The sequence below is a fragment of the Pleurodeles waltl genome, chromosome 5 (assembly GCF_031143425.1).
Source record: "Pleurodeles waltl isolate 20211129_DDA chromosome 5, aPleWal1.hap1.20221129, whole genome shotgun sequence".
NCBI lineage: Eukaryota > Metazoa > Chordata > Amphibia > Caudata > Salamandridae > Pleurodeles > Pleurodeles waltl.
Genome location: NC_090444.1, coordinates 1,777,092,396 through 1,777,117,903, shown reverse-complemented (window position 1 = coordinate 1,777,117,903; position 25,508 = coordinate 1,777,092,396). Strand labels below are relative to the sequence as shown.

At 42.3% G+C, this 25,508-nt stretch overlaps 1 protein-coding gene across 3 annotated transcripts in view; it reads right to left on the bottom strand.

The window, feature by feature from the left end:
• The window catches only part of LOC138296789 (uncharacterized), a 313,720-nt gene that overhangs the window by 158,747 nt on the left and 129,465 nt on the right, over positions 1–25,508 (bottom strand). For 2 of the 3 annotated variants that reach the window (XM_069236226.1, XM_069236225.1), the window contains exon 3: positions 14,962–15,443. In XM_069236226.1, coding sequence (XP_069092327.1) covers positions 14,962–15,443 — 482 coding nt within the window. Of the gene's footprint in view, positions 1–13,830; positions 13,957–14,961; positions 15,444–25,508 lie in introns of those variants that run through there. The other variant, XM_069236227.1, reaches the window with a different exon arrangement.

The following is a 25,508-nucleotide window of genomic DNA, read 5'->3' as shown; positions in this document are numbered from 1 at the left end:
GTTGGACTAAAAATATCATAAGAGTGCCCAAATATCCAAGACAGACATACAGTAGGTGTTTGTTTTTTGTATTTTTTAAATTTGTTAAATACAAAAAAAAGGTAGCGGTGTAAAGGTTTCTTCTTAGAAGCCAGCCCCCAGCACTGCCGAGTGTCAAGGTTGCGGGAATCCAAAGCTGCCTATCGTTGACTCCACCTCATGCCTCTCTTCCCCAATCTGCCCCATCTGCCTCATGTACTTTCATTTTGCAACCTTTATTTATTGGAAATTTCAAGAGCAGGGACGTACATGCAAAAGAGTCATTACGTGAAGCTTACTGGAAGAAACCAGCTATCTTAACTATTGTCGACCTCTCAGGTGAGAGCCGCCTGGTTCATCATTAACCTGTTGTACCTCAAATAATACTTAAATCACCTATTAAATGTGATTTGCAAGGGGAAATGACATGTAGGAAAATTAGTGGGGGAACTAACTTAGAAATCAGTTGCAGCAGTTTCAAAACCTAAACCATAGAATTTGGGGGATATCGCCCAGGGTCGAGAACAAACAGAAACTTCTATGCTTTAGATCCGTAATTAGTCTCATAATCAGAACCATTAATTAAAAGCAGGATAAAAACATAAAAACGATTACGACAGTCACCATATTCAAGATCAGTGTCATAGCTCCACCATGGTTACGCAGAATGTATGGCACATGTGGGGGAATGTCAGAAACGGAGTGCAAATTAGAATATCCAAGGAACAAGTGCCAGCTGATGGTCTTGTGCACAACAACTACGCACAGGGGACAAAAGAGAAAGCATTGGAAAATGAGAAAGGGGCTACATCGACGTAGGGAATTAGGATCACAGCATGATGAGATACGTCACAGCGATGATACTTGGTAGGGGAAAGTCAGAAGTGTTGACAGGAGTCTGTCTACGAGGTGCCACCCTATGCATAGTGGCCAACTAGATCAGTGTGGCGGGTGGTTATCCATGGTGGGGCCACCAAGGAAAGCGGGTGGTGCCGTTGTATTGAAAAGTGTCGTATGACAGATGTGTAGACCTTTAGAAAGGACAAAGGAGCAAGTTGAGGAGTAATCCCTTCTACACACAGAAAGGCCCCCGGACACCAAACATTTCAAGTTTTCCAGTTTTATATGTTATCCGCTCATGATGGGCAACCCTATAAAGTTCAAGCGGCCACTCGTTGCACGTAGGTATGGAAGCCTGACACCAATATCGTAGCATGCACTGCCCGTGAAGTAGCTAACCACCTGTGCATATGTGTTTAAGTGTAGTACAACAGATATGTTATGGAGAATGGCTAGATGTGGGAAAGGGGAAAAACAAGAAAGAGCTGAAGTGCTCCAAATGGTACCATACAGCCTTCCAGTAGTGTCCCAAAGCAAGGCCACAGAATGTAATACAAGCCACATCTGTCACTGTCACAATACAACAATGGTCATGGGCTAATAATGTTGTTAATTTCAGTTGCTATGGTATCCAATACCAGCCATTTAGGATCTTGGAGAACGAGAACATTACTCTGGATTCACCAAGCACCCTGTCGTGGTCAAGTAGTATTGTCGCCCAATCCTCCGGTGGGTCGACTTTGCCCAAGAGTATCTCCCATTGAAGCCTCCCAGAGTTAAGGTTAGGGAACAAGAACAGGGTTTGTAATAGTCCCACAGGTATCACAGAACACCCACCCTGAATTGGCTCCATACCCTCAGGTTTTGTAGCAAAGCGGAGACAAATACTTCAGCATGGGAGGGTCACAGGACAGCACGAAGGCAATTGTCAAGCTTGCAGTATCTCCAGTGATCAGCATTAGGAAAACCAAATTCAGTATTCTGTGCCTGGGATGATTTAAGACGTCATCTCCTATATAGTTCATCTACATGTTTCAGGCCACTTGAATGCCAGGATGCCCAGTAAAATGGCTTGTCAATCATTCGTAATGCGACATTTTAGTGAGAAATGGAGAAATACCCATAAGCTTGTGTACGGTACGCCACACGGTAATAGTCAGAATCGGCTTCTTGGCGTCTACCTGATTAGGGGTGGCGACAAACAGGTGGGGACAAGTAAGTGACGCTCCAACAGGACCCATACCAGTGCCACGCTCGGGCTGACCATGTGAAAGGACAGATGCAAGAGGTGCAAGGCTAGGCAGTATGACCTGTAGAAGTAACCACCCTCACCTTGGTGTCTGCCCGAAGTCTAGCGGCTCTCAGCTGGTTTACGCCCATTCCAGTTATATGATCTAATACTTGCCTCGATCCAAGAGTGGTTGCAAAGGCAACCACTGGAGTAACATTCCAAAAATACAATTAAACCAGGGGCTACCGTCATTCGGATTGTCTGTACCTTCCTCCTCCTGTAGGTTCTTTTCGATCTCTGTTTTCTCCCTTTGTCACTGTTTTACTATTCATTCGCATTTTCTTATTGTGCGAACTTGGCGGAAGGATATTCGAGCGCTTTACAGCATACGTTTCACTTTTTTCCCTTTCTATAGCACTGATTTGCCTAGCATCACATGGTGTCAGACTGAGGCCAGATTCAAGTGTGGTGCTCCAATGTCCAAGGTTGACCGCTGCTAGCTCACATCTCCTCTGCTTCCCTCCATCTTTCTACCTATTCTGTCTTTCTCTCTCTTGCTACTAACAGGCAACATGTGAAGATTGCTTTGGGTGAATTCAAACCCAAGACTGGAGTAAGGCTTAACTACCCACAGAAAAGATTATCTGTCACTCAAAGCCATTCTCTGCAAGAGGACCCTGCTGGCAGCAGGCAAACTCAGCAGTGATACCAAGGAAAGAGGACCAGGACACCCCTTACAGATGCAATGCTACCTCATCCCCTCCGCTCAAGATGCAGGACACAGTTCCTTTGCAGGTGTGGTATGAGTGGAGAAGCCAAAATGTTGGCCAAAGTGCAAGCTGTGATTTTCTGATCCTCATTTCTAGATTTGTCTTATGTTATGGTTATGTTTAGGTATGTTTACTTGTCTGTGGTTACTCCCTCACTTGTGTTATATTTAGTCATGTTCACTGGCTTCAGCCATGTTTGAATGTTCTATTTTGTTATGTTTGCCACTCTTCAGGGATGCTTTTCTTAATCTTTACCTGTTCTCAATTGTGCTATATTTAGTCATTGTGACCAAGCTTCAGTTATGTTTACAAGTTCTTATGTTTTAATCAGTAATTTTCACCAGCCTGGCCACTGTGCACTTGGAAGGAACACATATTAAAATCTGAGATGAAAGGAGTACTTTCCTCGTTTCCCGCCCCTTACTCAGTCAGAACAAAGGATGAAGGACATAAGTGGAAACAGGCACTTGCAATGCAACGGGTCTTGCATTTCCTCAAGTTAGAGCTATTAGCGTTGTCAATTCCTAACTGGACTTTTCCTGCCACAGAAATAAAAAATGAAAAGTAAAACAGTTGACATAAGTGAGCTGATTCAAAGCGCCATGGCTGCCATGAGCATGAGCATGAGCGCAAAGCAGAGATACAAAAAGAAAAGAGGTTTGCTCGCAGTCAAACGTATTGGCACTCATGCAATTATCCATGTAACCGGGGCAGTCTGCAAGACGGTAAAAAAAACGCCCCAAGGAGGGGCAAATGTAAAACATTTACCAATGATAAAGGATTTTTGAAAGGTAAGCCCACCAACGAGTGAAAGTGATGGGCGTGCGGTGGGCGTGGATAAAAGCCCATAATACTTACAACATGTGAAAGCGCTTGCACGCTCGACCTAAAGAAAAAAGAACATAGTTAATTTATTTCCGATGAAACGGCTGGAGTCTCAGTCACTTCAGTGCTTACGGCAACTATGTTCTCCTTGTGATATAGGGTGTACAGGTTTACAACTCAGTAATAAGGAATATGAAGATTTTCTGTCACCTTGAGCAGAGTGTGTTCCTATACTGGGATGATCTTAAAGCTGGCCTGGCTGGGGAGGGCGTCTCCTGTAACAGTATAGTCTTCAAGACTCTTTGGTGGTTGGCAGGCTGTGGGGGTTCCTCAAGACAGTAGATCCCTCAAGCTGTTCTCCTGTATAGAATATAGGCTACCCTAACCTCAATAAGAACGCCGAGGGTGATAGGTCATCATTTGACCTTCGAATACTTCCTCCTCTAACATTCTTCTTGTCAACCATCACGACACTTTGCACAAATGTGTTGGCTTTGGGGAACGTTTCTGGTGACGACGTAGAAGTCCACAAAATCCTTAATATAGCGGTCAATTTGCATCTCCCTGAATGAATAGTGCCGATGATGACTTTTGGGTCAGTATTTAGACAGTGAGTACCACTGCATTCTCCCAGCAGCGAGCAGAAGCCACATTCTGTGATTATTCACTTCACCTTAATTTGAGAATAAACATGCATTGCTTTGAATGGCCATGTTCTCTATTTCAAAGAAACTTTACTAATAAATTGGTATTCCTGTGAAGTTATAAAGGCCGAAAATAAACTTCAAAATGGTGTTCATCGCACGTTAGCCTAACTACATATCTGAAAAAACAAACTGCAAGAATATAGTTGCGTATCTTTCTTGAAATTCCATGAATGAAAAAAAAAAAATACAAAAACTTTGACTTAACTCATTTCCTCGCTCACTCTAGGAATCTGGAAAAATTTCCTGCAGAGCTAAAACTCTACCCGAATTTGCAAGCCTTCTGGAAGCACTCACGAACTCAGAGTGTACCTGTAAAAGTAACACTGTGATGATATTTCCTAGATCGATTATCTGTACTTCTTAATGCACACTTCAAGCATCGACATCTATGGTTGAAACCTCAGGACATCCACCTCACATCTCCCAATATCATCGTGCCCTTTTTCAATTTTCTGTACCTAACGGTCATGAATCTGGACACTGCCGTGAAGGCCAGTTTCCTGCACTCTGCTTCAGTGAGCAGACTCCACCCAGATATCAAATTAACAAATTAATGTAATTAACAAATTCTGTCAGGAAGCTTCGGGACTCCTCCTCGGTCAATCCCTTGTCGAACCCCTCCTCTTCCACCACAAAGCTCTCCTTCAGCTTGAGGTACTCCCAGATATCGCTTTATAACAAGCTTCAGCATTTATTAGCTTCATTGGTTGGATGGATGGATTGATGGATGGATGGATGGATGGATGGATGGATGACTACCCCTCTGTAATTTGGGCCTTGTGAGAAGTCCTGGGTTCTGAATAGTGGAGGGCCAAAACTACATCATACCACCAAAACAGGCCGCTAATGGACAGAAGTCACAATATCAATGATTTAAGAAAGACCTGCAACAAAACAGATTATCCAAGATCATGACGGCAAGTAGACGGGGAGTTAAAAAAAAGTAAACACGTACTTGAATATGTATGGTTACATTGATACAGTGGCAGTTAATATTGTGGAGTTCACACTTGTGCATGTAGATATTTTGTAAATGGATAGTGTATCCACAACCATCTTCCTCCCTTAAACATTGACCCCACTCTACTTTCATCTTTCCCAGCTAAGCAGGTCATCTTTTTAAATCTAATGTTAAAAAGAGAGCAGATGGGCACCAGGCTCACATCCGCACAATCTGATCACCCACTGCAAGCTCAAGGTACAAAATGTTAAAAACAAAAAAACAAAATCATAACCTCTAGAAGTGGATGCAAACATTTCTATATCTGCTTCAGGAAAGTACCATTCCTAAAGCTGGCACACGGTTATCAGGAGAACTCATGTCCCTAAAGGTCTTAGGATTGTCTCAGTTCTGCATTCTTGGAAATTTCTTTCTTTATTAATTAGCAATAATAAGATAGGATGAACGCAGTGGCTTGGGTGTTACAGTGCTTTAAGAATACAATCAGTATGACTAAGAACAATGTATTAAGAGATGAGTAGATAGAAGTAAGCAGTGGCAGGTATTTAGGTAGATTTTGAAAAGTTTCATTTTCATGGCCTTCCAGTGTGATAATGCGTTTGCCCTAAGATTTAGTTCTCCAGGAATCTGACTCCATATTCTTGGACCCTGGAAGGAAAAGGAATGATTCCAAGTTTCCAATATTTTTGCTGAGAAAGCAGGGTTTGCGTCTAATGTTTATGGATCCTTCAGCAGTGTGAATGCGAAACTATTACACAGAACTGGACTGTCATGGTTTCTGAACTCCTGAGATTTGCAACTATCTCTTGTTTAAGTTTTATATTTCAGCTTTCTCCACATGCTGGTGGAATAAATGGTCTCTTATAAAGTTGGGATTTCACTCGTTACGCTGCCATTGATTTATGGAAATCAATGGATAAAGCCTCCAGCTCTCATAATGAGTACATGTGCAGCCACAAACACTGCAGGGCTCTTGTATCTTTACCACAGACTCTCAAACTGATAGGGGATCTTTGTTCCAGATTCATAACTTTGCTCATTCTCTTGATTTGGGCTGGCAAAGAGACTACTGCAGGTAAAAAAAAACAAAAAAAAACTTTTTTTACCCATGTGACTGCGGCAGTCTGGTTCTTCCAGATCTCAAAAATTAGAAATCAGCAGCCTGAGCACAATACGTTTCGAAGCGCTATGCTCTGGACTCGCAATAGCCCCATCCCGACAGTAACACAGCGGTGTTGTACCCAATGCCTTAGACTTTACAGCTGGCTCCGGAATACAATCAGTCAGAGTCATTATTAGGGTAAGGAGAAGACTCTCCTCTGAGGCAGAACCACACCTGCCTTATTCTCCTCTCATTCCACTCTGAAATTGACAAAGTGACTGGGAATACTCCAGAAGATATTCTAGAAATTGTAGGGATCCGGGTAGCCGGCTAGATGTATTTAACACTGAAATGCAACCAGGGATTTATTCATGGATTTTCCTCAGGTCTCATTGTATTCCACCGCACTGACTGAAGTTCAGTCTAGATAGCGACCGGATGCGAAAGCCACTGATGATGGATTCTTGTTGTAAATGGGATCCACATATGGGTAACTCACAGACCAACTTCAGATATACCACCACATCCAGACAAATTACATCATGCTAACCTATAAGTACAGACTCCTGCGTGTTACATTTTACAGTAGGCTTATTACACACCTTGCGTCTAGGTGGTGAATTCCTGGATGTGGACAACTGTTGAAAGATGAAATGGTTGAAGCTCTGATTGACGTCAGTAATTCACAAACTAAGTCTCACGAATGTCACGAAAAAACGTCACCGATTGATAGGCCTGATGCTATTATTGGAAAATAAGTGGTTCAGATGCCCCAATCTCCATCAATCATATGATCATTGATCTCAAATTATCACAGATGTGCAACTCAATATTTCACATCAAGAAACAATTTTTCTTCAATACTCAGTAATTTGACACCAAAATGACCGTTTTCACTTAATTTCTGAATGAATATTCATTCAAGAATTATGCACATTGATACAAGTAATTAAACTATTCCTCAAGTATGTTTTTGTCTCATCAAATGATACTGTTGCCTAATGTCATTTCAGGTGCCATTGTTTGATGTTTCCCATTTGATGTCAAACCATTGAATGAGAAGGATGGCTTGGTGGGAGGAATAAATCTCACGTTTCATCGGACATCATAGCAGCACAGGCACAAGAATTTACTAAAATAAATACCTGTTCTCCCACAAAACAGGGCGGACAGGTTTCCTCTGCACAACTCTGTGGATACTATGACTCTCAAGAATTTAAACTACAGGATATCATGGGATCCTATCTAAGTCATTCCAAATCAAGAGGGGAACGAGCCAGGGCTGCCCTTTGCCCCCTCTCCTGTTTGCGCTTGCACTGGAGCCGCTAGCATGCATGATCCGCACCCACCCGGATATACCGAGCTTTCAAGTCTCGGAATCTAGTCTGTTGGCGGACAAGTTCTCGCTTTACGTGGACAACATTCTCCTATATGTAACTGAGCTTCAGACTACACTTCTGGTAATATTTGACACCACAGTGCTGTTCGGTAGCTACACAGGATATAGAATAAATTGGGGGCAGTCTGTACTTTTCAACTGTTATAGTACCCCAGACACACCGCCTTGCCAGGTGGAGTACAAACAGTGAGTTTTAAGTAGTTAGGCATCCAGGTCACTTCTAACAGAGATCTATGTTTACCAACTAACCTTGGGCAGGTGCGTGCAGCTTTCGGGGCAACACAGGGCGTTGGCGCCAGTTGCCACTGACTATTCTGGGAAAGCGGCCATCTTTGAGCGGATTACGCTCCCCAATCTACTATGTAGCCTCCACAACACGTATTACTAAATTCTTTAAAAAAATACTCAACAGGTTAGGCAGAAAGGTGAGGCTATGACTGGCGTATGGAAGGCACCCACAAGTGGCACTGAATACACTCCAGTACAATTCGTACAACGGGGGTTTCACTACCTGATGCTCAGGCTTATTATTGGGGTGGCACATTTGATACCAATCAATGACAGGTTATTCACGAGATATATATATGTTGGCTCATGTGGATTATTGCCTGCAATACAAGTGACGTTGGGGGGGTGGAGCAGAGCCTAAAGGATGATTGGAGGGGCGTTGAAGGTTACCAGGGAAACACATCTGTGGGAGTGTTGAAGGAATCAGGTAAACTGCGTGGGCTTGCACTATGGGGCACTATTGGCATCTCTAAGATAGGTCACGCACTAGTAGTCAGGACACTAATGTCCTTCCCCTCCCTGAGGCGGGAATACCACCTCCACCAAAATCAGTACCTGAAGTTTGAGCAGTTCTGTCATGCTTTTATAGAGGAAGGGAAGCACATGGCGGAAAAATACCAGATTACACTGCACTCAACGGACAGTTGATTATGGAAGAACTCAGGACTAAAGCGGTCTCATATACTTCTAAAACGATTAACAATATTATTCCTTCTGTCCTAGGCACACTGAGGGAGAGGTGGGGGACCGATATCAAGGAGATTGACAACACTGACTGGGTGGCAGCCTTGATGCACTCCCGGGAGGTTGCCATAAAGTCCTGGCTCCAACTGGTGCAGTTCAAGATACTCCTCCGAACTTACTATTATCGTGTCAGACTGCACATTATGAGGAGGGCTGCCTCCCCAGGGTGGTTGAGAAGTGTGGAAACCCCAAAAGATTTCCTACATACACTTAGGGGCTGTCCTGCCATTCAGACCTACTGGTCACAAATCGTTCGAGAATTGCAGACTGATTTGGGGTTCGTCGTCCTACCTGTCCCGAAATACATACTTCTGGGGATCCCTACAGAAATTGATGGCCCCAGATCTAAACTCTTTTTCTGTAACTTGGGGCTGAATAGTGGTGAGAAAAAGATGTCGCCAGATACTGGGGTGCCTAGGAGATTCCCACGGGGAGTTAATTGAAAGATGGTATGGATATATATATATATGGCTGCAAAAAATGTCACGTATAAGGGTAGGGGTTGTCCCTTCAACTTCAGAAAAGTTTGGGGTCCCTGGTTAGGACACTGACTTGAAGCCTGAGGACAGAGTGGGTGATGACATGGATCTGAGTGCTAGCACTGCGGTGGAGTGACTGCCTGGCTAGCAAGCCCCCCCCCCCCCCCAAGTGATGTATTTGGTGGAATTGTTCTTGACTGATAACATGCAACGTGTTGTGCTGGAGGGTCCTGTGTGGGCTGGTGACTGCTGTCAGATATAATTCACTTGTCCCCCAGTTCGTAGCTGCGTATATTCTTTATTGTTAGACAAGTAATGTTTGATGTTGCCTGAACTGCACCCTTTGAAAATGGCGAAGTGAATGCTCCATGTTGCTTTGTCGTTGGTATTTGTTGTTTTTCAGAAAACTTCAATGAAGATATTAAAAAACTACAGAATATCACAGAAAGTCAGTGACAGCACCAAAAGCAAAACAGCCAAGATCTTGGACATAGGGTGATTGGTTCCTAGTGAAGAGTCAGTCCTCTGATAGGTCATCAGGAACAATGCCAACCACGTATCATGAACTGATGAGTTTGCAACAAGGGCTGATAATTTTCTCAATACTTTTAGTTTGATCTTAGGGTATGGTAACATTTTCCAAAAAGGATAGTCTCAAGAAGAATCTCATATTCTCCACCTATGTAGGTTTATGAATTGAAAAGTTGGCAAAAGAACAGACACTTGACCCCCAATGGGTAACGTGTATGATTTGTTTACATAGGTAATTAGGAGGACATTTTTTGAACGAGGACGCCCATCACCATACGAGACATGATTAAGAAAGACACCAGTGTGAGTGTTCAAGTGATGGGTTGAATTCAGGAAGCATTAAAAGTCACCCAAATATCGAAAGTAATGGTTTGCATCAAGCTAACGATACAAAGGGTCATACAAATGTGGGGTAGGGTGGATCTGGGGGAGAAATGTATAAAAGTACATAAATAAATAAAAAATAAAAATCACAAAATGCACGAGTACGCCCTCTGAGCACAGGGATCTACGGCCTGGAAGGCCCAATAGCACCACCAATTTCTTATATCTTTTTATAGCTACAATCAGCAAAAAGATTAAAAACCATCCATGGGCATGGACAGACCTAGTGAAATTCGTTTATTAGCAATTCTGTGCATTGGTTAGAAGACAAACAACATTAACACATAATTTCACGTACAATAAAGAATAAAACTCAATGTTAAGATGTAAACAAAGCAAAACGCTTATGGTGCCAGAAGATCTATTGGCTGTACAGATGTATAACATCTTAATCTCTTATAATCCCATTCAATCTCTGAATTGCTTTGCATAAAAATCTACACACAATGGTGCAAATTCTATAGATTTCCTCCGCATACAAATTCTTTACATTTTCTCCTTAAAAACACAATATTGGGCACAATGCCAAAACATGGGTTTTATCTTCCTGATCCAAGTTAAATAAACCACCTTTCTTGTGTGGGCAGAAATATATCAACCAAAAAATACTATCCAACAGTCTATGGCGATTAAATAGCTGCATCGTGTATATGTCTCACATCTTAGGGCTTCATTTACAGTTTGGAAGCTGGGATAGTTTGCCAAAACTGCGGGGAAAATGACATGCGCCAAACTCATAGTTCCCCCACTCCGGTTATGGCTGTGGGAGTAGTCATGTTTCTGATGGTGGAGCCGGTATTGCCTGGCTAGCTGAAACCTTTGACTGATGGCCCAACAGCTGATCCACCATTAGTCAAAGAATCTCAGATTCTGTGCCTATTTAAGGCAGATGTTTCAATATACTATCTTTCTGTTCGAGCCTGCCAGGGAAAGCATTGTAATCCCAAATTGGAAACCAATCACCCCCCCCATATATCAGAGAAAATTCCTAATATGTGAGGGGCATTTACTCGTAGACTAGCACATGGTGGCAGTTCAGCAAGGCTTTTGTGGTTCAGCTGAGACAATGCAAAAACAGATCTTCTGAAGGCACAGATCACCACCTGCCTGCTGAATAGCTCCAAGTATAGCAGTCACACCTCCAAAAGAGCAGAGAGTGTACATCCATCCAGTACCCCAGCAGACCAATGAACCGGCCACCATACTCTAAATAAAGGCCTTCTTTTATATACTAATAATTATACAAATGGGAACAAAGTAATACAATGGCTAATACTCTTGACAATTAACCTGTGCCTAGCCTGAGAAATCAACTTTTGAATCTTTGATTAAAAAAAGAGACCATTTTAATGAGACACCTTCCCATTTTGCCTCCTTTTGATAACACTATACCTGATTATTTAAATAGAGCAACACATAACACTCTCCCCACATTTCTAACTAGATCTCTCCAGCCTAGGAGTTTGGTGGGGCACCAGAAAATTGAATTAAAGGCTGAGCCATCAATTTTGTCACTAAGGTGTAGACCAATTCCAGTATAATTAGACATGGCTGAGTCCCCTAGTGTACAATGAACAAAACGCTAAGCATCCAAAATTTGAAAATATCCAAAATGTTGGCAATCATCTTAATCTTATTCATTTGAACCAGATGTAAACCAATGACAATCTTATCACAAAATATTCTCCTGATCGGATCAGCTAAACCTCTTGCATGTTTAATATGCTGAATTTGTCCTAACTCCAAACATTTACAAGAACAACTCAATGACTACTAAATAAGGTTTCAACAACAAGTTACAACAGTATGTAATTCCCAGACAGACAATACTTAGACAAAGAATGGGTAAAACCATTTGCTACATCTGGCCCTATGGGAAAATGTGTTCGTACATATGGCCCTAAGTCACTAATTAAATTTTCAGTCCTTGTATGAGGTTTGTACTAACTTTACCTATTACCATCAACTTGGTTGTTTAGATGTTCATCTTAGGGTGGTTCTGTAGGTTAAACATAGCCAGAAGGTCCAATGATCACTGCAGTCCAATAGTTGTTTGATAAACAATTGTTGAATCATCAGTATATGGCAATATTGACCGCTTCCTGTTCTCTAAACTGGATGGACAGCTCCTTTAGGTCAAGGTCCTCACTCATGTCAGCAACATGGAGATTTTAAAAAAAGAGCAGAGACCAGGACACAGTCTTTCACAATTCAGCTGGTGTTCAGATTTTATCTGATAAAGAGCATGTAGGACTCAGCTGTATTTTGGCCCGTGTGTCCTTATGGAGGATTTAACTCTACTGTAGCAAAGGAAGTTCTATGCCCAAGAAATACCGCTTCTGCCATGGACAACCACAATACACGCGTTCAAGCTCTGCACTGTAGTCAATGAACCAGCACTGTAGCCTTTGACACTTTTTTGCTAATAGTGAGGAATCTCACAAATTAAAATCCACTGTGTTATCTATAGAGCAAGTGCATCTTCTAAACTTGCATCAGGCCTCTCTTTCACCCAGTCTTTGGAGCATCCTGCTGAGGTCATAGTGCAAAGGTTGCTTTCAGCATCATGGAGCCCTATCAGCCTAAGATTTTCCACCAGGACCCGCCTATTTGAAAAGTGGAACAAGGATACTGCCCTTCCTTGATGAGGAAATCAGACCGTGAATGGGCAAATAAGTGGCAGCAACCATATGAATTTGAAACCCGATTTCTTCTGAACTGCAACCCAGATATCCGAGGGCCTGAGCCCCCTAGATATTTTAGCTCTTGAAATGAGTTTTGGTATTCCGCATCACCTATGTAAGAAAGCAGTTGTCAACAAAAAGAACTGGTGTGCATGCTCAATCCAATGAGAGTTGCTATTACAATATTCTGAATTATTTTACGTAGGCCTCTGTAATCCAAAACTAAGACTCAGAATGTTTCTCATCCTTAGGGACAAGAGCTTCCTGAGAGTGCCCATTCATTTTCCATATAAGAATTTCAAGTTGAAATGAAGACCCTTCTATTCTTTTTCTTGAAATGAGATGCGATATTTAAAGGTTCTTTAGACCCTCATCTTATGCCTGGACTATGAGTTTTCTCAAAGTCTTCTATTTAGAACTTAACCTGAGTTGTATTATTTAAAAGGCATGCCGCATCAGTCAGTAAACTTGTGACAGGTGACATATTCTCATGTTCCAATAAACTCCTTGTCCACTCCTCTAATATTAGGTAGGAAAGGCCACGACAATGAAGGGAGCTATTTGAATGTGATAAATTTCTTCTATCAAAGTTTTTAATTATTATAATGCAGTTTGATTTGAGTTTGCTTGTGAGACTCTATATCAAGTAGAGCAGTTGCACACTTATACATTTAGACATTTGTATCCTGGAAACTTTTTTTTTTTAATGAACATGTATCTTAAATCAATCTATTCGTACTCAATATCCTCAAAACAGCTTTCAGAAGACCTGCTTGACCGCACTAGCCCCAACTAAAAGGCCTTGTGGCCTCAGGAACACTTCATAAAGTTTGCACACCTATGAGCAAGCGCTGACCCCCCCTCGTCAGAGGTCACCTGCGTTTGAAAGTGGGAGGGTGGTAGGGTGATTGGGAATTTCTACAAAGTCCAGTCGCTGGATGTATGCAACGAGTCACCCTTCTACGAGCAGTATGTCTCTTATTGTAGCCTCACCTAAAAGCAACAAATAAAGAACAAAAGGCTGGTTTGTGCAAGATAAAGGAGCAGGTGACATGGGTAGATCTCTTCCCATGAAAGGCGCATCTTGTCAAGAAATACAGTATCACAATGAACATAAATTTAAATAAATGCCTGTCTTATGGGAACTAGCAGACAAACGAACTACGCAATACATACAGGTACAATTAGGGAGGGTTTTGACATGCACCATTAAAAATGGTGGCGTTTGCGCAAGCACTTGTTGTTGGCCTTTGAATTGCTCTGCTTTTACGTAGTGGCTGATTTAGAGTTTGGCAGAGAGGGTATTCCATCACAATGGTGAGTGTATAACAACTCTGCCCACCTAGTTTACAGACAGGTAGCCCTTATGTGTGTCAGCAACTAATCTGTCTCTGTCGCGGTCATTGGCTATTTGACCATCCACCCAATTTAGAGTTGTCAGTCGAATGGCCAGTTTTTACTGTCCGTCACCGCTGGGTAAAACCTGGACATAAGTTACAGTGAAAACTGCAAAATGACCACCACACAATGGGATAAAACGCCCATGTAAGGGGGTCATTAGTTTTTCCAAAAACAAATCCAGCTTTGGGATTTTATTTTTGAAAATGCCAAAACAGGGTAACCCTCTGATGGATGGTACTGCCACCGCCATGAAAGTACTTTATGCCAAATGTTAAGAGATGTCCACTGGGCCAGCAGAAGTCTCAAAATTTGGCGGGCAGAGGACTCCTGTATGGTGGGAATAAAGTGCTTCTCTGCCATCCTGATTGTTTAACCTCCGTCTGCCAAACCCTAAATTAAGCCCATATCCTTTATACAGATGAAAAGGTAAGACTTAATAAACAATGGTCATGCAGGTCCACATTGTAGAAACTATGCCAGATTTCTAGTTACACCGAATAAACATTGTTCTACTAAGTCAAATGATATTATTCTGGATATCACATTATGTGAGAGTTAACAAAGTTGTCTGTAAAGAACCAATTGAATTTCACCTACCTGCTGCATTTTTTCCAAGTCCAGGCTGGGTCTGCAGGTTTTGTCCCCGTAGCACTGCTTGTGTCTCTTGCAAGGCATGCCCTGTTCAAACCCGGTGCCAACACTGGTGAAGATGAGAGGCCTGGAGGCCGGGCTTCGACCCAGCGGCTGAAGTCTCTTAGGAGGAGAAGCGCTGAAGAGCACAGGGCTGGGGATTGTGCGCAGTCCACCAGCCTGCTCCACGGGATGGAATGACATCCCACACAGGTTTTTAACCTCCTCGTCACTGGAGGACGTAGTGTCATTAAGGCAACTAAGTCTGCTGACCTGAGACCACTTGCGCTTCTCTGCGGCAAACTCCCTGCTGATACGCTCAAGCTCTTCTTCAGAACTGTGGCGGTCCAGACTGGCGTGAAAAAGCGCCCGAACCTTGCAGCACTGATTCTCCTGGTTCTGAAGCTGGTTGATAGCCAAGGGCGTCAAAGTGCAATTTCGTCTTCTTTCTGGAAGGGAACACATCATTTTATATGCAGAGTGGACCAAACTATCAGTGCAAGATTCCAAAATAATATAGAAAATGTAACACATAGTGCAAGTAGAAGTAATTCAGTTTACCAAACGCATCCGTGGAAAAAAAAAACTAATGACTGTTCTATAGGGAAGATGTCATGTGTAGGTCTGCACTTGAAAACTACTCTGTCTGCTCCAAAATATTTTCAACTTTAACAAAAACAGGTCCTATCCTAGTTCCTATCCTAACCACTAAATGCAGAATGAGTGCACAGCATGGGATCTACAATAAAACATATTACTAACCCCAGTAATTTATCAGCCCCAAACCATAGACAGTACAATGTTACTGCTTTCTTGTTCATCAAAGTAAGATGTCTATAAGTCCATACCAAAGCGACCTCTACAGGTGCTACCGGACTGGATGTTAGCATCCATTATCCTACACGGCTAAAGTTTGTAGAATCGAAAATGGTTTCCTCAGATCAAGTTCTACCTTAAGCCCCTTCCATTCTATAAGGCACCTGCCAAATGGTGCAATTAACCAGCAACACCTACAAACGAATGACTGCCCCAAATAGCACCCCACTTATTTTCTTACAACCTCTTCAACTGATATAGGCAAACTAGTTAGCAAAGACCGCTCCACTCTACACCGCATCCAGAAAGGCACATATCTTTTCATCTTCATGAGATAAACATTTTAGATTTCGTCTATGACGAGAAGTGGGCAGAGAGTCACTTCCTCAAATTCACTGTAGAAAATCAGAAGTCTTCGTGATCTGTGGCACTGATGCCCTGCCACCCTAAAGGCCAAGTCTGGACTATGTGAAAACAATCTTGTGATCCTATTGCTTCAATCTCAATGTCCTTTAGGACCTGTCCCAACTTGCACTGATAGATTTTATAATCAAATGAATGTTGTTTTCTTACTCAGTACAAATTTGAAGGATTATCTGGTGAGGGCTAATCTTCCATCAAAACCAGCCACACAAACTTTACATGAGGTATGGATGATGAATTAGTGAATATGCAAGTTACGACACAATTCTTGTTTAGGTGCTATTCCAAGTCACCATGCTGAGTATCCTGCGGTTTAGCCCCTGTAATGGGTCATTTTAAATGTGGTCATCTTATTGCTGGTCAATTCACAATAGAAACTAAGGAGTTTATGGTGACAACAAATTTGTCCTTCATTAATTCTCTAATTGTAATACAATGAACGTTGTGTGCGCTATTTTTTGTCAATACAATTTGATCTATATCGGTCAAACAACACAGAAGATCCAGGTACGAATTTGTCAACATAGGAGTCGTCTTCCGTGCCAAATACTGAATGCCCCACTTGTGGACCACATCTTTGTTGACAAATTATTTAAATTATCAAATTACCACTAAGAGGAGGGGACATCAACCTGCTATTGAATAGAGAGGACCTCGAATGGATACTTTGCACCAAAAGTTCACGGGATGGCCGGAATCGAATGGAAGATTGGACTGCTTTGGATTGACTGTTACATTCAAGGATACTGATTTCTAAGGACATTGTAAGATTGAGAGTCTAATTCTCAATGCTTGTCACTTAGAATTGACTGTCTGGTCTCTCAACAATTGATTGTGAGTTTAGACTTTTTCCTTGCTATTCTATTTCTCCGTGCACCTCAGTTTCTGGGATCCTTCATTATGTTCTCTCTGAATATGGGCTCTTCTTGAATTGCATGTGGTTCTCCGCCCCTTATGTAAGTATTGATTTTTCCTTCAGCTACCTCTTTTTATGTCACAGCTTATTATGGTATGTATGGCTGACCGATTTCTGAAGTGAGTGCTTCCGTCACTGGGATGAATGTATAGATGGATGAATTAGTGAATATGCAAGTTTCGACACAATTCTTGTTTAGGTGCTATTCCAAGTCACCATGCTGAGTATCCTGCTGCTATCAGTTGGAGACCTGCCGAGAGGCCAGTCCATCACTGTTCAGAAGGCAGAGTTGGTTTGACTTGGTTTGGAACTTTTGGCTAAAGATAATTGCACTGAAAATGTGTAACTCGCCGAACGACCTTGCTGACACACTTGGTGAGGTTGGAAGTTTGTTTACTCACACAATAATTGAGAGAATAAAATGTAGACATTTACCAACATCTGGTCATTCTTTTGGTATGGATACAATTATTGTGCCCCTGTCCTCTGTACCTATATGGTACTCCCCGAGTGAGATATAACTTTCAACTACCTTTCGTTAATTTTTTGTACTCAATTTTATCATTAATTTGGGTTTCTGTGATTTAGTTAATTATAGGACGTGTATGGCGACATTTCCAAGATGGCGGATCCACTCTAGGACCAGCCCAAACATGTGTGCATCTCCTGTTTGTAGTTTGAGCGTATATGGTATGTGTGGCTATTTAATTCATTGGCAATTATTGTGCCCCTGTCCTCAGTACTTACATGGAACTCCGAGTGAGATTTCATTTAACAACCACCTTCCTTGAATTATTTTATCCTGATGATGACCTGCTCATTCTGGTTTAGGTATTGAAACGTTACGTCGACAACTGTACCTTGACTCTTTATGTTAGCTCCTTTTGTATGAGTATAGGTATTACTTTATTGACACATTCTATGATATATTGCAGTGTCTTTGTTTAACAACCGGTGTCATTTGCAATGTCACATTGTTGTCACTTTCCACTTTTAGTAATGTAATTCTTCTGTGGATATTACATGGCACTTTTTTGAAAAACAGCCTGTCTGGAAAATATATATCTTTTGTGATTCATCTATATTTGATTGGAATGTATATTTACATGCTCAATTAAACATTATTATTGGTTATTATTAGATTTTTCACATAGGATTTATTGCAATTCCATGTAGTTAGTGATACTATTTGGGTTTGTAAGGGACCATTCTGTTCTGTACACATTGAACTTGCATGGGTTCAGCGATCTGTGCTTCATGAAGGCCTGTACAGAAGTTGTTAGAGCACTTAGGACATTTATTGGTACTACTCTATGATCTGTCTTGAGGAGGGGCAAGATCTTTCTGAGCAAGCTTAGCTGGTGTGAACATGCAAAACCCTAAACTGATGTACACAATCTTGTATTGTCTCCCAAATACATTACTTCTCTCTAGCGTACTTTGTACTATAGAACGATCAACACAAAATACACCTCACTGCTGCGAAGAACAGACCAACTAGGATCTATCAACTCTGGTCACAGCATTGAAATGTTCTAGTGTTAAGGTAGCATCTTGTCAACTTACTCAGTTATGGTCTAATTACTCAGGCATTTTCCATCCTGCACAAATTACACTGGCTCCCTAGTGAGGCTAGGATTGATCGCAACTCTTGCATATTAGTTCAGGAATCACTTAATTTCAGGACCCTGTTTACCTGAAGAACAGATTTAGTCAGTTCCACCCACAGCTCAACTTGCAGTCATGATCAGTCCAAGGCTCTTTTCTGCAGAAAATGTAAGTCGCATTGCTTCATACCATGCATAAGCTCTAAATAAAAAGAATGGCCTCTATTTATAGCTTAATTGTGCCTAACTTTCCCTCTGAGTCAGTCTTCGTCTTTTTCACATGCATACATATAAACATACACTGTGTCTCGAAGTTCCCCTCTTTGGAAAAACAGTGAAACTTTCACAACAGTGGAATCTCCAGGATTCAGAGCTGAAAACCAGAGCAAATCCATTTACAGGTCTCTGGCTTCAACCCGAGCACAGTGAACATGTACGACATGTATGCGATGGGGGGGCAGTATGATCGCGTGTGTGGATTGTTCGCTATGCACTGAAGTCACTCTAAAACACACATGTATCAGCTTTGGTAGAGACAGATCTGTGGACTACCCTAGTTTAAATAAAGGAACGCTCTTGAGGCGGCAAGGCCAAGATGGCGGCTCTGAGGCACTGAACACATAGAATTCTGCTTTATAATTAACCTGTTTGGACCCTGCTGCGTCGCCATCTGTGTACAATCAGGCTGCTTGGTGAAGTTGAGGCAGAGGGATGGTGGCACACCATCAGAGACCAGCTTGCGAGGCTGGAAGTGACCATGCCTCAGTCTGAGATTCTGCTGCTACTCTCTGCGTAGAGGTGACCGGGAGAAGATGGAATATCCGGAAGGTAGCAGAGCCCGGCAAATGGGAGATTTGATGCCAACCCCATAGCACTGGAGCCCAAGGGGGATGTCTGTCCCAAGGCACAATGAAGGATTCTGCTTTGTTGTCAGAGTAGGGCATACCCTTGCTTGTAGTGGGAAGTTCAGCAGTCTTAATGGGCACTTCGCTTTATTGGAAAGGAAAGGGGGCGGGGGAGTAAATGGTACGCATTTTATAGTGGTGTAAGGCTATCCTGAGCTGTGGGATGCATGTACCACCTGTCTGCAGGCTTATGCATCACCGCGCTCTTTTGATTCTTTATGATATTTCAGGCAGAAACTCATCCCTTCTATGTTGAATGACATTCTTCAGTATCACGTATTGACTGGGTGAAAAGCTTGCGGTAAGACTCTGCATCACGCAACACTTTGCCTCCAATTATATGCTTTCATTGATGTACTTTTTTTTCGCATGTTGATTCTGTAACCTTAGGATGGAAAATTCAGATATTGCAAGAAAGATTTGGCATGTTGGTGTTGCAGTTCTTGGAGTGCGTCTTCCATGTGCTATTCTGATTTTGATTATTGCCCTGAAGAAGTGCAGACAACATTATGTGAAACACGTGTTGGCAACTTCGATACGTTAGTTTTTACAATTCAGCTCTCTGCTTTGTTTGAGACTTTACACAAATGTGTTGGCATCTAGAGGCAACCTCAGAATCCAAGCCTGTGAAACTCTTATGATTATCTTGGTAATTTGATGTTGGATTGATTGCAACTTTATAATATGTTTTCTTTAGAAGAAATTGCATATAAAGATAACAGAAGATCTATATACTTATGGTGTTATGTGTACTTATGTTAAGACTTTGGCTCCCCACTGTCCTTATTAAACTCCCCTAGTCTGTGTTCGCACTTTACTAGCGCAGAAGCTGGGAAGGCTTGACATCTTTGTTGGATGACGGATGCCATCATTTAGGCAAGTGAACTGCATGTTCCATGAAGCCATTGGACTTACAAGGGCGGCAAAAGGCGGTGGCCTTTTTGAAATTACAGAGTGTAAGTTTCTCATGGCGACTTTGCTGGACAATTGAGAAACAATGCTGCTGCATCAGAGATCCTGTTGCCAGAAAACTTTGGAATCAGTTTGTGAACTTCTTTAGAGTCTGCAACATATTTAACTGGATTCAGAGAAGTGATCGTAAGGATCCATGTGTGGTGGTGTATTTAACATTTACAATCAAGTACTGTTTCACAAAGTTCTTTTTAGGATTTATCAATTCTTAATTTGCACACCTTTGATTTTCAAATTAAGGAATAGAAAGGATCCCCAAACATTCAAACTTTAATTATTTTTGTTTACACATGTACAAATCTAGAGATGTAGGTTGTGAAGGACATCACTGCTTATTGCTTTGTGAGCTATATTTTTCTATAATGTATTACTTTCACTAAAGTTTACAATCCTGTCACCTTGAAAATCATTCAAATCATAGAGTGCCTTTGTAGAAAACAGACAGTAGTGGTTTGTATAGATTAAAGTAGAATAGTATTGAATAGACATCTAATTCTAGGATAATTGAGTGTTTCGGCTCTATGAAGATTCAGAGGTTCTCCAGGCTTAGTCAGAGATGTTCTAAAGGTATACCATATGCAACAGATGAAATGTCGTCCTGCATCGAAGGTGATAAATTACTGAAGGTTTTGTCTCATCTTGAGATACTATCACTTGTACAGCTGAAGGCAGCGCCCAGCTGAATATCAAGATAGAGTTGAAACTCTCCATTGACTTCTGCTGGATGATGCTATCCAATGTCTCAGTTTTTTCTCGTCTCATTCCACTTTTCATGGGCCTACTCCTAACCAACATATTATTTCTTTGTATGGCTGTCTACGCAGTCGAAGATGGGTGGAAACATGCATCGCTCCTGCTGGATCCGGACTACAAGGTTAGTGCTTTCTGGCCAGAGTGCCTACTTTGAAACAGAGATTGGCCAGCACTGCTACATACAAGAAAATCTGAAAGTGCCTAAATCATGAAAAAGCACCAGAATGTGGGTGAAATTATGGAATTCTTTATTTGAAACACATCACTTGGTGAGTGCAACCATATTAAGGACCACGAGATAGAGTTGACATTTGGCAGTGTAGGAGATGGTACAAGTCTGGGATCTTATTCCGCCTTTCCCGGGGTACAGCACAGTCTAAGACGCATCCTCCCTGAATTGTAACATTTACGCATAGCAGGCAACTCTTCTGGCACTGAAGGGCAGGGTCTCCCAACTGGAAAAATGTGAAAAGGGACATTAAGCAATTATAGGAGAGCTTGTGTGTGACCCAGCAGGGTCACTGTGCAATCGACAGAGGTCTGGAACTACTGGACAATGTTACTGGGAAAAGTAATCTTCTCATCCTGGGGATTCCCCAGAGAGGAGACGGCTCAGATGTGCCTGCTTACATCCACCAGGATGGCCGAAGAATTGGAAGTAACACTGGAGGACTTTATTATACACATAAAATGCAGTTTGTGGCTCAAATCTCCATTGACACCCACTGAAAAGGAAACAGCGGGCTCAGCCATGCGACTGACTCCGCAAAAGAAAGATATGAAGGAACGGATTCTGGAAACTGTTCACAATGGGAAGAAGACCTGTGTACTTTTACCAGACACTTCCCCAATCACAGACAGGTTGAGGAGGTCCACTAAAAAGCGGAATATGAATTAAGGGATGCAACAAGCAAGGACAATGCACCAAAGATTTTTTTATTTAATAAAAGATGGTCATAAATGTTTGCTTTGGAGCAAAGTGCGCCAAATACCCAACAAAACGTACACGCTGCTGAACTATTCCTCCCCCGCCTCCGAATTACAGAGGAAGATGACCATATTGTATTGGAAATGTTAAGACACCACAGCTGCCGTGAAGCCATGATAAATTTACACTGTATGCAGATAACAAGTGACTTGATTTTTGGAATGATTTTGAGAGTTATTTTGTTGACCTGCTTGAAGTAATGAAAAATGTTGACTTGTTATGCTTCTGTTTGAACTACTGCCCGCCTATGGTACCGGTGATCCACCGAGCTCAAGAAGTTTGGCCTCCTTGACTTTTTCTCATTCTTTTTCGACCCACTTCTTTACCACCTCTTCTACTTTGCAAACCTTCTTTCATCAGTCACCCATTACTCCTGCCTTCGTCCTTTCTATAGAACTGCATCCTCTCGAGGTACCCACTCAAGACAACATCTCAGCTGATGGTCAACAGAAGGGATTTTGAGAATAGGGGGCTCTGCCAGTGTCCCCAAGGACTGCAGTAAGAAGGCAAGGCGAGACTTGAGTAACTCCTGGATAGAGCCGATTTGTTTTTTTTTATTTTTTAAATCAACATCTTTTCACTCCGCGTTTTAACGAGTACTGGATACATGTTGAAGCATCTGCACCAAAACAGTTGAGGTATGACTTTGTGATTTCATGCACATCCCCAGGGCTTACTTTTGTTTGTACCAGTGACACATTCTGGACCTGTCCAAAAATGGTTACTCTTTAGAATGAGGTCACAGAAAGAGTTCAGCTGGCAGCAGGATGAGGCAAGAATCCGCTGCATCTACGATGATGCGATTGGGAAGCTGCTGAGACGCAGCAGGGTGCTCCCTCGCATCCCCCATCACTACCCCGCATGGAGTGATTAGAGTGATGGGACTTGGGAAGTGCCTGTGCGCCTCTGAGTGCTACTGAGGAAATCTAAGTAGCATTTCAAGCACCCTTAAAGACCTGCTACTTCCTGGTGAAAAAGGAGGGGGGGGGGATCACCAAGTAACATATCCAAGAATGCACAGAAATACCACCCCTAGCTGCACCAACTGATGGTGAACATCTCCTTGTGAGTTACTGAAATCATCATGAACTGTTTTTACAAGGATGCAAGAGAGACCTTTTGCTGAGTTGCCACAGTGTGCCTCTTTCCCACCTAGAAGAGTTGATTTTTGCTTCACGCTTGTGAGCTGCACTGGTAACCCCACTGGGGCCAGAGAAAAACGTTTTGTGTTTTTTAAAGTGCTTCGACTGCTGAGAGGGGATGCTTTACATCACTAGAGGTCAAATAGAAACCCGTCCTTGGACACCTGGCTCCAGGATTTATTTCTGTGACTGGCTTGGAGAAAGCATCTTAAAATAACACCCAAAGATCTTCTTGCAACATTGTGTTTTAATTGGATGAGAGTTACCCCATCAACCTTTCCTACCAAGGAACTGCCTTCTCTACAGGTCTTCCATACCATTTTTCCCCCCTTTTCTCAATTTTACTTTTGTATTTTCATTTATGAATACCAAATATCCACATTTTGCAAAGTAGCAGTGACACGGAAATAGAATTGTATTATTCACCAAAATACCCCATCACAAACGTCTTGTGCTTAAGCAAGGGCACAAGTGCCATCTAAGTTTATTTGCACAAGCGAGGGAGGGTTGATAAAAATTGCCAGATGTTGGTAAATGTCTACATTGTGTTCACTCAAATATTAATTGTGTGAGTAAACAAACTTCCAACCGCACCCAGTGCGTCAGCAAGGTCGCTCGGCGAGTTACACATTTTTCAGTGGAATTATCTTCAGGCAAAAGTTCAAAACCAAGTCAGACCAACTCTGCCTTTGGGTAATATGGACAGATGGGCCTGCTTAAAAGGGCCAGTGAGTGGCCCGTTTATTTGGTCCTGTCACACCCCGCGCAAATGGAGAGAAAAAACAGCTCACACACTCGCCCTTTCGAGCTGGATCACTTGGCAGTGCCTGGCAGCCCTCAGCATTTTGAACACTTGCAGCAGCGAGCATGAGACTGTAGAGTGCCTGGTGAGAGCACAAATTCAAAGCCTTTTCAAACAGGTTTCTACCTTTGTGCCCGTCCAGAGCATAGTTACTTCAGCTGCGGCCAAGCTGCTCCATATAACATGACCTACAGTTTAACATCGACTTCTCAATACATCAACACAAAACAATCCACACAAACAGCAGGTCTCCAACTGATAGCAGCAGGACATTCAGGATGGTGACTTGGAATAGCACCTAAACAAGAATTGTGTCCGAACTTGCATATTCACTCATTCATCCATCTATACATTCATCCCAGTGACTCACTTCAGAAATCGGTCAGTAACCTACAGGTCACTCATATCTCCTCTGTCCCTGTTCTGTGAGGAGGTACTGCTTGGGCGGCTGCTGCCTCATTTATGTTCTGCGATGGAGAGGTTTGGGCTGATACTGCCCTAGACGTACCCATCCTCTGAAGTTGGGACGCTTGCACTGTTTCTGCCCAAGGTGCATCTTTTCATAAAGAGTGGTATTTCCAAGGCTGCTGCTCTATCATATGAATATACAAAGGATAGTTTGAATGCACTTGGATAACCTGCCGAGGCCAGTCAGACGCTTTAGTTAGGACCAGAGCGCACACACTAGTTGTGTGGCCCTGACCCGGAGACTGGTTTCTGTAACAGCTTCCCAAATTTTCCAAACTGTGATTCTAGGCACTTATTTTCTTTCTTTGCATCTTTTTCCTTGAGCATCACATTTGAGAGCACCTTGAAATATTCAGTTCAGGATGTGCACTGCATCAAAACCTCTCTCTCCCGTATGGCATATTAGACCATAATGTTGCTTCATTAATAACCAGTACAACAAAGGCCTTGTGTTTGAGGCACTACACAAGTGACTTGCATCTGTCATCTTACACTCGCTTCCAGCACCAGGGCATTTCTTTCCGCAGTATCTGTGTGCCTAACGAAATGTAACAAATGTGTTCACTAATACAATTGCCATTGGAGCAGGATGGGAAAGAATGTGAAACCCATCCAGGATTTGAACTGCACAATGTCTAATCAGGAAATCTGGGTCAGCAATACATAAAGTGGCAGTCAGCAATGCTTGCAGAAGGTAGGAGCCCCAGGATGAGCCAAAAGCT